This window comes from Alligator sinensis, unplaced genomic scaffold, assembly GCF_000455745.1.
Source record: "Alligator sinensis unplaced genomic scaffold, ASM45574v1 scaffold284_1, whole genome shotgun sequence".
Classification (NCBI taxonomy): Eukaryota; Metazoa; Chordata; order Crocodylia; family Alligatoridae; genus Alligator; species Alligator sinensis.
In genome coordinates, this window is record NW_005842105.1 from 570353 (window position 1) to 583392 (window position 13040).

General features: G+C 40.2%; 1 protein-coding gene across 6 annotated transcripts in view; it reads right to left on the reverse strand.

Moving 5' to 3' along the window:
* PRKD3 (protein kinase D3) overlaps positions 1-13040 on the reverse strand; it is a 97533-nt gene that overhangs the window by 49004 nt on the left and 35489 nt on the right. For 4 of the 6 annotated variants that reach the window (XM_025205149.1, XM_025205151.1, XM_025205152.1 and 1 more), the window contains one exon: positions 7996-9030. In XM_025205149.1, the coding sequence (XP_025060934.1) occupies positions 7996-8286 (291 nt within the window). In that variant the 5' untranslated portion in view covers positions 8287-9030. Of the gene's footprint in view, positions 1-7995; positions 9031-12861; positions 12997-13019 lie in introns of those variants that run through there. The other 2 variants (XM_025205147.1, XM_025205148.1) reach the window with 2 other exon arrangements.

Genomic DNA, 13040 nt, shown 5'->3' on the forward strand with positions numbered 1-13040 from the left:
TCTCCACAGCCATAAGCTACCAGCTCTCTCCTCCATTCTCTGTTAAATCTGTAGAAACCACAAGGGGCTCAGCTACCAGCTACATTCCTCTTGTTGACACTTCAGCCAGCAAGCCATCTACACTAGCCAACAGCAGTCTTACTGATGAACAATCTGTTGGTTTGTTTGTTTTTTATCCCAAAGGGTATCTTAACAAAACAGCTTAAAGTTAAATTTGACAGATATTCTCCTTTTCAAATTGTACATTACCAGAACCACAAGTAGTTCTTCACTTGGTAGTACACTAAAGTAGTAAAGCTATTCCAGCTTATCCTTCAGATATTATTGTAAGACCTAAGAGGAAAATGCCACAAACATTTTCAAGAACTTTAAGAGATGCACAAAGTACATTTCAAAACAAAATAAATGGTGTTTTTTTTAAAAAACTGTTTGAGCTTCCAGGATTATGTAGCTGCTATGTTCCTGTTTAAAGCCCCAAACAATCTGCAGAGTGACTCTAAATGTATAAACTGTTAATCCCAGTATTACTAAATTTCCTAAAAGCAAAATGGAACATAGTCCTTAATATAACAGCTCTAAAAAAGCATCTAACTACAGGAAATCCCTTATGGAAGTCTGCTTATGCAACAGGCTATGCCGAGTGCATCCCTGGTGCAAGTATGTCAGCATTGTTAGTGCTACACCAGGAATGGCCTGAGCCCTTTGTGTTCTAGTAGTACTCACTAATATATCAGCAATAATATTATTAGACTACCAGGATTAAATTGACAAAGAAAGGACATATTTTGTGAAAAACCTGGTTCTTATATAGGTGTTATAATTATAATACAAAAAATCCATTTAACTTTTATGTATAGTGTTTTACATCCATTATTTCTATGAGGACTTCAACCTACAACAGCCAGTATTGCTGAAGTGAAAAAACAACTGGGTTTTTTCTGTCTTGGCAACAACAGAAAATCACTCTGGTTCAAGTTTCAGGACTTACTTTACACAGTTCTGGACCAGTCGCCAAAAAATCTCACACAAGGGACAAGCGTAGGCAGATATTGTTTTAAGGTCCAATATCTCATGACCCCCATAACTCAAAACAAATGCTTTATACCATTCCCAATTTCTTTCTAACAGCACAAAACATCACTTATCTTGGTTTTTATCATCACTCATTTAAGTCACTCCACTCTGATTATTGTCTTACACCCTGGTTGACTACCTACCCTCCTGCACTTAAAATTAAATGTCATGAATTTATGACACCACTCTCTGAAGAACTAGACTTCAACATTCTGGACAACAGACATTTTCTCCACCACCGACCGTGGCACAGACCCATTCTACTTTACTGGTAATGTCACTTGCTATAAAAGAGGGGCCCATGAAGTGCCAATGCCTGGTCTCAAATGCTCATCTCCACACAGACACACGCAGAAATGTTAACCCTTCTGCTCTCAGTTGCCCAAACCCATGCTAGTTCTTTGTGTTCCACACCTAACTCACTCTGCTGACCTCCATACAGATCCACTCATGTCCTTTTATTAACCACTTAAGGCCTCTCTTCCCCAGAGCCTATGAATATGCCATGTTCCTGAACATGCCTCCCCTGATTACCAGGAGTGGGTGGAGAGTACAGCTGGTAAGTCAAGAAAACAGACTGGCAGCAACAGAAAACATGCATCACTGATGAAGCTGAGGCTAATTTTGGATTAATTAAAAAAAAAAAAAAAAAGAGGCATCCCAAATAACGATATATATATTAACTATATAATATATAGTTAATGAATACACACACACACACACACACACACACACAAAATGAATTACACAAGATTTAACCAGGGAAAGAACCTAAAGAACCAGTAGTGGTACACTCCCCATGTGCTACCCACTCATTAAACCAAAACAATACTGTTCAGAGTAGGTAGGTAATTTAGATCTGTATAACTGCAATCCTGCTCTCATTAACTATTTAACTGCTGATAAAAGTAACTGCAACAACCTGTGAACATTCAGCTTCAAGATCAACTCCCCTTCCATGTGAACCAGAGGCAGCCATTGCCTCTCTATATTATTTCAAGATACCCACTGACAACACTTAATCTGTTACCTTTCAGTTCATATTTTGAAGACTACTGTCAAACATACAGACTATAGGTGCTTTTTAAACAGAAGCTGATTCTGAAGCAAAAGGTGACTGCCACCACCCAAAGGTTCCAGTAAGAAAAGCGGATGCAAGTCATCCACATAAAAAACAGATTTTTTTAATTTATTTTTTTAAATATGTGGAAAATGCAAAGGGGTTAAACAGGGACATCAAAGGTGCAAGGCATGGGGATGGGGAAGAGGGGGTTGGGCAAGTTTGACACCAGAGTTAAAATCCTTTTTAAGTAGACATGTGCAAATAAATGCTAAGCAAAAATTTCAAATTAAGTTAATCTTATTTTAAATCATTTTAAATATTTTGAATTGTTTGAATTAACATAAACTCAAGAAGTTTAAAATAATCTCATCAAAACTTTGCAAAAAACAAAACCCACAAACACCCCACTTTTTCCACAAATTTGGAAGCAGGCCAATTTTCAGGTTCATTTTTTGCTAGAGAGTACATTACATAAGGATAAAAAAAAATAGGTTTGTGCTAGAGCTTGGCTGTATCCCCAAGTGACACACTGACCATTCAAATTAAATCCTATTTTCTGCCTCATTTTTACCCACTGTAGGTACAAGTAGTATCCAAAATTAACCCAAGATAACAAAGATAAGAGTATTTACATCAATTTATGGGAAGTCAACACGTGAGAGTGCTGTCAAATAGTTTTGTTACTTGTGCCAGTCCTTGTTCCTTTATGAATGTATTAACACAAATATGAAATAGGAAAAAAATTAAAAACTAAAATATATAGTATCCAAATCAAATTTCTCTTTTAGAAAAAGTTTAGATTTCAAGATGAATTCTCCTTTCCATGTCAAGAGCTTACAATTTAAGACCATGGTCCCACACAGACACAGTGTATTAAGGCCTAAGGGCAGACAAGACAAAGCAGTGGATAATGGTTCAGGGAACAGTGGGCAAGATAAATGGTTATTAGTAGGTATATAAAGGACTGTCTGGGGAGGAGATGGCTATAAAGAGATTTGAAGTAAACAAGAGAATTCTTGGCAGATGAGAACAGAAAGACTGGACTGGGTAATAGTTGAATGATCAGACATAAAGCCAAGTATGGACAGACCTGACCAAGTTAGCAATTAGGTGAAAGGTTGAAGAATACAAGGTACTGGAGACAAAAATGAAGACATAAAATGCACATTTTTAATCTGATGCTTGGAAAGACTGCAACTGAAATTGGGGCTGACAGGCATGGAGTGGAGAGAGAGGATTTTACTTCAGAATATTCAAGAAGCCTCCATTGTGAAGAGGAGAGAAGAGATGCCAAACCATAGAAGATTTCAGTAATCAAGGTAAGAGATAACCAGGGTTTCAGCAATGCACACAAAAAGCTAGTCTAGCTTTTGAGGATACTACAGATGAGAAACGATGAGATAACAAGAGACTAGATATGGAAGAAAACTACTAGGGTTCTGAGCCTCAAAGACAGAAAAGTTGTTAAACAGACTTGAAATTAGAAGGAACTTGCCCTGAAGGTTCCATCATTAAGACGTTGCTAGAATCCACTGGACAGAGCAAGAGATACGAGACTGGATAGTGTAAAGAGATAGATTTGGGAATAAATATGAAGGTAGAGTTGAACAAGTGGAAATAGATAAGAAGAAAAAAAGACGACGAGGAGGGACAAGACTGAGAAAAATAATCTCTCAAAAGACACGAAAGACAGGAGGATCAGCAAAGCAAAGAACGAAACAAACCAAAAAAGAGAAAATGAGTGATCAGTTCAACTAAGCAGCTTACATTTGGTTTTGCTAAATGGTGACCATTGTCAGTTAGAACCATTTCAACGGAATGGAGGGAAGAAAACCAGCTTGGAAGGACAAGAAAACAAGAAAGGGAACTGAACAATGAGTGAACTGCATACTTTGAATTTTGGAAACAAAAGGAAGGCAGTACTTAGAAAAGAAAATGAGAAACAAAACACACGTATCCATGCATATATACAAAGTTAGGGAAAATATGCTTCAGAGCAAAAGAAAGTGAGCCAACAAAAGAAAGCATGGAAAGATAAGAGAGGGTCTGAACAACAGAATAAGGCCAGAAAAAAGAGCAGAAGCAATAGGGTACAGGCAGTAAGCATGGAGGTAGAAAGTAGAGGAGAAGCTTCAGAACAAGAAATGAGAGTAAATTAGATGTTTGAGAAAGACAGGAAGGCAAGAAGAGTTCTTGCCCCATATTATTGTTATTGAGGTAAGAGTGCAAAAAAAGAATTTAGTTGGTATCTCTTGTTTATTTCTAAACAGCTCTGAGACCTCTGCCTCCACTGTAGCTAGAAGAAACCAACAGCACCAACAATTTAGAATGTATAGCAAGCTGTCAGCTGAACACCTCACAAAGAGCATTACAGTATTCTAGTGAAAACTGCTGTATAGTCCTACATTTCATTAGATTCCTGATGTAAGAGAATGTGCATGGGAAGAGACAGCAGTTGAAGCGAATGGCAGATTTAAATACAACCATGTATTACAGAAGGTTCCTAATCTTATCACAGGGTGAGATGCTCTCTTCTTTAAAAATTCAGGTTCATATTGGTTGGTTGGTTGGTTTTAACCATGCCACGATAACTGCTCACAGTACTCCAGGTAAAAAGACTCACCAAGGCTGAAAAGAGTGGAAGAATTCCTTCCCATTCAGATACAGAATACCCTCTAAACCAATGTTTCTCAATGCATGGGTCACAACCCAAAAGTGGGTTGCAAGAATATATGAAAGGGTTGCAAACAAACTTTAAAAATGGATTCTGCTTTAAAGATGAAAAACATGGGAAACCATGGCTTTTTCCCTTGCAAGCTGGCAGAGGTCCAGCCTGAAAGGGGCTGCGTGGAGACCCCTATGCCCCACATACACCCTTTGCCCCCACACTGGGGGACTGGGGGCAGCAGGTCGGGAACGAGGGGCACAGGGTCGGGACTAGGCGCTGATGTTTACAAATGGGTCCTGGTACAAAAAAGGTTGAGAAGCACTGCTCTAAACAGTATTCCCTGAGAACTTATTTGGCTCACTCATCTTCACTTCTTTTCAATGAAAAATACATGCCTTCTGTCCCTCCATTTTCAGTTCTGCCACTGATATTATTCAGTGCCCTTTTGCAAGACTTGGATAACTTATGTGCACTGCTTTTAGGGGACAGAAGATACAAAGTTCAAGTACCATCAACAAAATGACTATATACAAAATGCTGTCAAATGAACAAAGTAAGTGAATAGAAGAAAGTGAAATAACTCTCAAATCTCTTTCAGTTATTGCTTTTTTTAGCAATTGCTTGTAACAGCAATATATACAATATTTTCTGATGGAAGTACAATTTTAACTGGATTCTTACAAAAGAAGTTAAGACATGCCTGAAGATAAGCCTTTTAAGAGAGGCAAAGGCCAGGCATTTGGAAGGACTTTTGAGGACATCCTACCCCAGTGTAACTAGATTATGAATGGGAAAAAGGACTATGCTCCAGCCTTCTGTTGGACAGCTGGAACCCCATACCAACATTTTTTGATAGTCTGAACCTGCCCTCAATGAGGTTCCAAGCTGAGGCTCCTAAAGCAGACAGGCAGGCAATTCAACTTCAAATTCAAAAGTGACTGAGGCTGGAGAAGGCTGGCATCAAGTGCAGCTGCCCCTAATCCCAGCTTCACAAAAAATGCTACGAAAATATGTCCTTGCAGCAGTAATGAAAAATACAGAAATGAATGTTGCCTTTTGCTTTTGGCACTTCCAGAATTAAAAAAAAACACAGTTAAAATAAGAATTAGAAATAAACCAAGGCTTTTAAGGAAGTAACAGAAATATATTTTAAAAAAGCAAATTCTAAAATTTTACGTATTTATTATTACATATTTCCAGAACATACACGAGATCAAACTGTGTATCGTCCTAAAGCTAGGAAAAGTTAATAGATGAAGACATGAGACAGAATAAAACAGCTGTAAACTGCCACAGGTAGGAGAGGCTTGAACATTACAGAATTCTAATTCCCACAAATTTCAGTGATATTGATTGGGGAAACAAATCACTATATGCAGGACAGTTTTCTAAAAAAACCATAAGAGTTCTATATTAATATGAAAATATATTTATGGGTATAATTATGACTATTGTCTGATCTACAGACACATTGTGATGCTGTCAACTTGCAGAGGGGATAATAATGACACGTCCGCAGTTACTGCAAAAGTACTTATGAAAGAAGAATCCACCATACATAAGCACATCCCCTCCCCCTCATTTCCTGATCAGTGTTTGCTGCCTGCATAAAACATGTTCTCACTAAGCAGCTGCTTCTATTGGTATGAGCCACAACAGTTAGCATATAAAGCTGAACTGAAGTCTGCTGAAAACCAAAAAACAAAGATCTTGAAATATGGGTAAAGTTTATAATACATGGACTCCACATGTAATATGCCCCCGAACTTGAGCTGTGCACTGACTATAGCTGAAGCAGCCTGACAGAAAGGAAAAGACAAAGAGAGAGAGAAAATGAACAGAAAGAAAGGTGAGACAAACGTAAGACGGGCAGAAACAAAGAAAACATAGATGCAAAGAGAAGGGGATAATAAAACAGGCAGAAAGGACACTAAATGGTGTAAAATAATTAGCCTAATATTTATGCCACTAAAATTACCTAGGTCAAAGCCAAGACAAGACCCACCTGAAATATTTTGGTAATTCAGGTAACTACCACAAAAATAGGTTCTTACCATATTATTTCTAATGCAATATAAGACATAGGAAGAAAATACAACAAAATTCTAAGGGTCTAAGGAACACAAGAGTACATGGATATTTGTGTGTTTACCTCTACCTTCTCAAATGGATTCTGCATCCTAGGTTTGATGAGCCTTATTCTGAACCATATGAATACAGCTGAGAGAAGCAACTTAGCCCACAATCCTGTTGTCTCTCTCTTCTCATGGTGTTTTCATTTCTATACAGGTGTCCAGTTTAAGAACTCTTTATTTGCTTGAAACATACTGTGAACTAACTTCTAATCTGGTTAACAGCAGATTAACCTTTAAGTAAAGAACAATTCACGAACAAAAACAACAAGATGTGCATTATTTGCTTTCTAAGTCAAAGCTTTGAGATGGTTAAACCAAAGTGCATTGAAGCATTACACTAAGGTTCTCAAATTTTTTTCAGTGTGAACAATGTCTTACTAAAAAAACTGTCTTGTTGATACTTCCCTTTCCATTCAACAGCTTACTACTTCCCTTTGACAACTGGAGCAATTGTTTACATGTAAAAGTGCTGTTAGAAAAGTATTAGCTAAGTAAAAGTAAAGACAGCATTAGCTGTTTTTTTAAATAATATTTTAAGAGATAAATATAAGAACAACCAGTATTACATTACCTTTCGGATTTCTAAGACCACTCGAAAATGCTGTCTTGCCACTGCTTCACAGATTATGATTTGAAAATTACCATATTATACCAAGGACATTACTGAACAGCATTTCCTTCAACTTGTATCCACAGCAGCAATGAGTACCAAAGGAAAATGTTAAAAATACAACAACACTAACTGCAATAACAAGACGGGAGGAAAAAACACTTTCCATATTATTATTATGAAAAGTAATTACTTCATGAAGATTCCAAGCTTATTAGCACACCTTCTATTGCTAAAATTTGACAAGCCAGACCTAAAGGAACAGACTACTTCCTTAAATTTAAACATCTTCAAGAACTATGTAGAGACCAACCTTTGTACAAGTCTAACACAGCCTTGCCTCCATACCTAGCCTCCTGGGATGCCTAAATTACACCAACGTTCTTATGAATACATTAACAATGTAAAGTTATCAGTAAGAGCATTGTATGATTCCATACTATACCTTCTGGTAAACTATAGAACACACAAGGTCTTTGACAGCAGAAAGGGACAGGTCCTGAGCTTCAATGGTGACAGTTTCTCGAGTAAGACCGATCTGCAGCAGGAACGAGATCCCATGCATAGAGCCTCTGGAGTTAGTGAGACTCTGTGTACTGAGGCTGCCATTGGACAGTCGGCTGGAGAGTCCAGACTGGGGACTTGAAGATAAAGAAGGCGTTGGCGGTGCAGCAGCATGAGATGCAGGTGGGGAAAACTTCTGTAAGGATGGAGGAGAGGAGTCGTTTCCTGACATCTGACTTGCTTTAAATCTGTAGAGATTTGCCTAGTAGTCAAATTTTAAGAAAAATATTCTACCAGTTTGTTGGTTTAAACTGAAAAATTAAAAAGAGTCTAACGTTCCCTTTTTTATAGTTCACTTGAAGGCCTCTGACCTGTAAGTCATGTTCATTTTCCCTTTCATTCCGTTTACGCTGGCTGATGAGTAACAGTATTTCAGCCGGAAGTTATTTTAAATGAAAGGTCCTCTTCCCAGAGTTTCAATCAGCTGATCAAAAAATGCGGACTTGCCTTTAGCACCACATCCAAATGTTGGGCGAGGCTTAAATCACACAACTGCCCACTTCAGAGGGGCACAAGGATCTTTCTTTTCACTACTTTTGAGAAACGTTGATCCCAGATGTAAAGAAGCAGTAGTAGCTCTTTTTTTAAATATATATTCCTTCTGTGACTTAACTCCAGAGACTAAATAACAAACACAGGTTCATCTTCACCAAGATGTCTTTTTAACCTTGACCAAACAGTGTGGACAACGTCCTGAGCAAACAGTAATGTTTATATCAAGGTTTAGGTGGATCTATTCCTTTCTCTGAAGTTTTCCAAGTTTGCTGGCATGTAAGGACATAGTTAAAAGGTTACCTTCACCGGTCTCCAAATTTTCATTTTCGTAAAACGTTTTCTCTCATGAAAGAAACAAACACATTAAATGTAATCTCTTGGGTCACCCAGAAAATCTGCAGCATTTTGAAATGTATTCTGCCTGTAGAAGAAAAAAATTGAAGTCATTATTTCAAATTGCTCCATAACATTGCTTAATGGCAGCATAACCACATGAGTTTTAAAGCTAGTTAATCAATTTTTACATTCATTTTGTTGGTTAGCAACTGATGCTTAAAACGTTCCCTGACACTCGATATAGCAGGTTAAGGATGTCTACAGCTTCCTGACATGGCTGTCATATTTAGCATTTTATGGTTGTTTGAGTAGACCACAGCTCTGCTGTATGAGTATATAGTCTACAGGTGGTGAGCGGGGAAGGAAATGTATTAAGTGAAAAACCATAGTCCCATCATCAAAAAAAAGTGCACACAATGTGCATGCAACATGGAATTTAACAAATATTCTTATTCGAGTTGACATTAAACTGTGAAACATTTATTCTTCCATACAACACTTAGAAAAGCTTCATTACATCCCCAGAATACATTTACATAACGTTTTCAGAAGAGCTAGAAGTCCCACTGTACATGATTTTAATGCTCAAGCCTAGCTAAAAAATAATAAACCTACCATATTTTGTTTTATTATTGTTCTGTGATGCATTTGGGGGTTTTGCTCTGCTCTGGTAACCAGGGACTCTCTGTATTTTTGTTTCAAGATGCTGTTGTTGCCCAAACCAGTTTTTCAAGCAGGAAGGAATGCTGAATACCAGTTTAAGTCATCTGAATCTGTACCGGCTGTTATGCTAATAGTACTGAGCAGTTTTAGTCAGATATATTAAAAATCAAGGTGACTCAAATGTCTATTTCTTAACTGGAACTAACCTTCTTCCACATTTATATTATAAATAGGTTTAAAATACTAAGAAGTGGGTGGAGTTGCAAATGCTCCTGAGAACTGAGCTAGGATCCAGAAATACCTTAATTGACTGTGTACCATTTCTCCAGGCCATCAGACAAAATGCATGACAAGGGCAAGCACAAAGTCCTCCACTTGGGATGGAATAACTGCATGCACAAATACAGACCAGGGAATGACTGGCTAGGCTGCCGTACTGCAGAAAAGAGCCTTGAGGGGTTACAGTAGCTCATAACGCTGAATATGAGCCAACAGGGAGCTCTTGCAAAACAAACAGGCCAACAGCATGCTAAGTTGTATTAGAAGGAGTGTCACTTGCAAATCAAGGGAAGTGGTTCTGTTCTATTCAGGGCTGTTCAGGCCACATGGAGTACTGTGCCCAGTTTTGGGTCCCACACTTCAAAAAGGATTTGGACAGTTTGGAAAGTATAGCACAGACCTACAAAAATGATTACGAGCCTGGGAAACTGAGGAAAGGCTAAAAGAACTAGGGTTATTTAGTCTGGAGAAGAGAAAACTTAGGGGGATTTGATAATAGTTTTCAAATATCTGAAGGGTGACTACAGCCAGGATGAACATGGGCTTTTCTCTGTACTTGCAGGGGACAGGACTGAGGGCAATGCCCTCAAGCTGCAGCAGTAATGTAAATTGGAGATTAAAAGGAACTTTCAGACTATGCGGGTGGTCAAGCATTTGAACAGACTACCTAGGGGAGTTGTGCAATCTCCATCCTTGGAAGTTTTCAAGAGCAGATTAAACAGACTTGTCTGGGATAGTTTAGTCAGGGATGATTCTGTCTTGAGCAGGGGACTGGACTAAATCAGTGGTTCTCAACCTTTTGCACCTTACGTCCCACCAACCATCTTGTCAAAAAACCCTGGTTCCACCATGATAAAAACAAAACCCCACAAAATTGCACTGTTCAAGATACCTGTTGATTCATCTATTTGAAGTGCAAACAACTGATTTTTTCAATTGGTCAATGAGTTGAATTTCCACCTACCTGACCTTTGAGTCCCACTGGTTGAGAAACACTGAACTAGATAACCTCTCGAGGTCCCTTCTAGCACTACTTTCCTATGATGTGATGAGATGCTTAGGATCATAACATTTCTGAAACATGAGCCCAATTTTATGAGATGTTCAACACAATTTTATCTCACTTCCTTCCCCCAGGGCACTCAGCATCTAACAAAGGTGCCCAGGATTTAGGAAAGCATAATATATGCTCCCACTTAAGTTTCAACTACACAACTTCTCCAGTCTGGAACAGTAACAGAAATGCTAGCAAATAAATCTTTCTGCCTTGCCCCATATAACTCATTTCCATAAAAAAGAAACATCTACAAATGGACCAGGTGACTTAGGTAGCAGGATACCATCTACAGTGCTTCTCCTTCAAGGACAGCAGACCAACATAGGAAACAAAAACAAATCAAGCTACCCTGCTTTTTTGAGGCAAAGGATTTTTGGCAATATTTTTTTATGGACCAACTGCATATTTGACAGATGTTAGACAAGCTTTTGAGCATAAAAGTGGCCTTCCTCGTGGATGGGAAAGAACCAGACACAAGCAGACACCTGACTACCATCTCAAGCAATGGTCTCAAGCTGCAGCAAGGGAAGCTTAGATCAGCTATTAGGAAAAACTCTCCCACCAGACAGGTAGTAAAGCACTGGAACAGGTTACCCAGAAGTGGTGGAATCTCTGTCCTCAGAGGTTTTTTAAGCCCCAGCTAGACAAAGCCTCAACTGGGATGATGCATTTGGGGACAGTCCTGCTCAAAGCAGGGGGTTGAACTAGATGACCTCCTGAGGTCCCTTCCCCAGCCCTAATTTCCTGTGATCCTATGACTTCCTGCACCGCCTCAGCTACAACACTCCAACCCTACTACGTAATTTTTTGTGACATTTTCTGTAGAAGGACTCTCAGCCAGTTTCATTATTTCGCTGCTTCTAACAATTCACACAAATGTACCCCCACCCACCCCCTCCCCCAGTTTCTTCAGCACTAACTTCAGAAGGAATCAACCTGATTCAAATCCTTCAGGTTTAATTTAACAAATTAAACCAACTAACAAATACTGGCCCACTGCACAACTAAAATGTCTGTTTCAGCATTTTTTTTGGTTCTAAATTGGTTACATGTGGAAAAAAAAATACAAAGGGTTGGAATCTCGCGGGGGGGGGGGGGGGGGGGGGGGGGCACGTCCTCAGGCCCAAGCTGGCCCTTGTGAGGAGGAGGAGATGGGTCCTGATCCTGAAACAACAACAGCAATAATAAGGCTAACTCAGATCAAAGTGGCCAACTGCAAAATTGGTGCCTGAGCTTGGAGCAGCCCTTCTTCCCCAGGCAAAACACAAACAAACAAGCAACTACTCTAGCTTCTGGTGCAATAGTTATAATATTATGCTTTGAGCACTCAAGTATATATGGGGGTGGAGGGGGACAGAGACAGGTCCCACCTCAAAGAGCGCCCTGCTCTTGCCACCCGCCCAAGCCCAGCTGGGACACGAGAGGAAGAACAAGGGTATCGGTAACAAGAGCGGGCAGCAGCTGCTCAGTCAGGCGTGTGCGTAACACAGCTGTGCCCGCAAGCGGCCCAGGGCCCAGCTGATCCACGCTGGTGGGGCGTGACTGCCCTGCCTCAAAGAGCCAAGGGCCTTCACCACCCGCACGGGGCAAGGCAGCGGGTCCAGGGGAACAAGGCAAGCTGGCAGCCAGGGCCAAGCATGGCCCTCTCCCTACCCCCAACACCTTCACTTTTATTTCTGTCTTTCCTGAAGAGCAATATCTGCCTTACCTTCATAACTACCGTATTTACTCAAATACAAGGCAAGGTCCTGTGTGTCCCCCCCACCCTTATTGGCATGAGAGAAAAAAAGCCCTCCTCGTTCTTATCATCTTATACAAGGGGCTCCCACTAAATGCAGTGTCTAGTATTAAACTCCCCCACCCCTCCCCCGCCTCGCAGCTACCTGCCCTCCCGGGGGTGGGGAACCTACTCATTACCGTTAAGCGACGTCACAAAGGGCGGGGGAGACGGAGGCAGCACCACAGGGCAACGGGGAACCCCTCCCCCTCCGAGCGCGGGCTGCAACGGCCGGAGATGATGTGGCCTCGGCTGCACACTACCCCCACCCCCGGCCGGGCGCCCCCCGCGCACCCACCTGCTGGACGGAGCGAGGCCG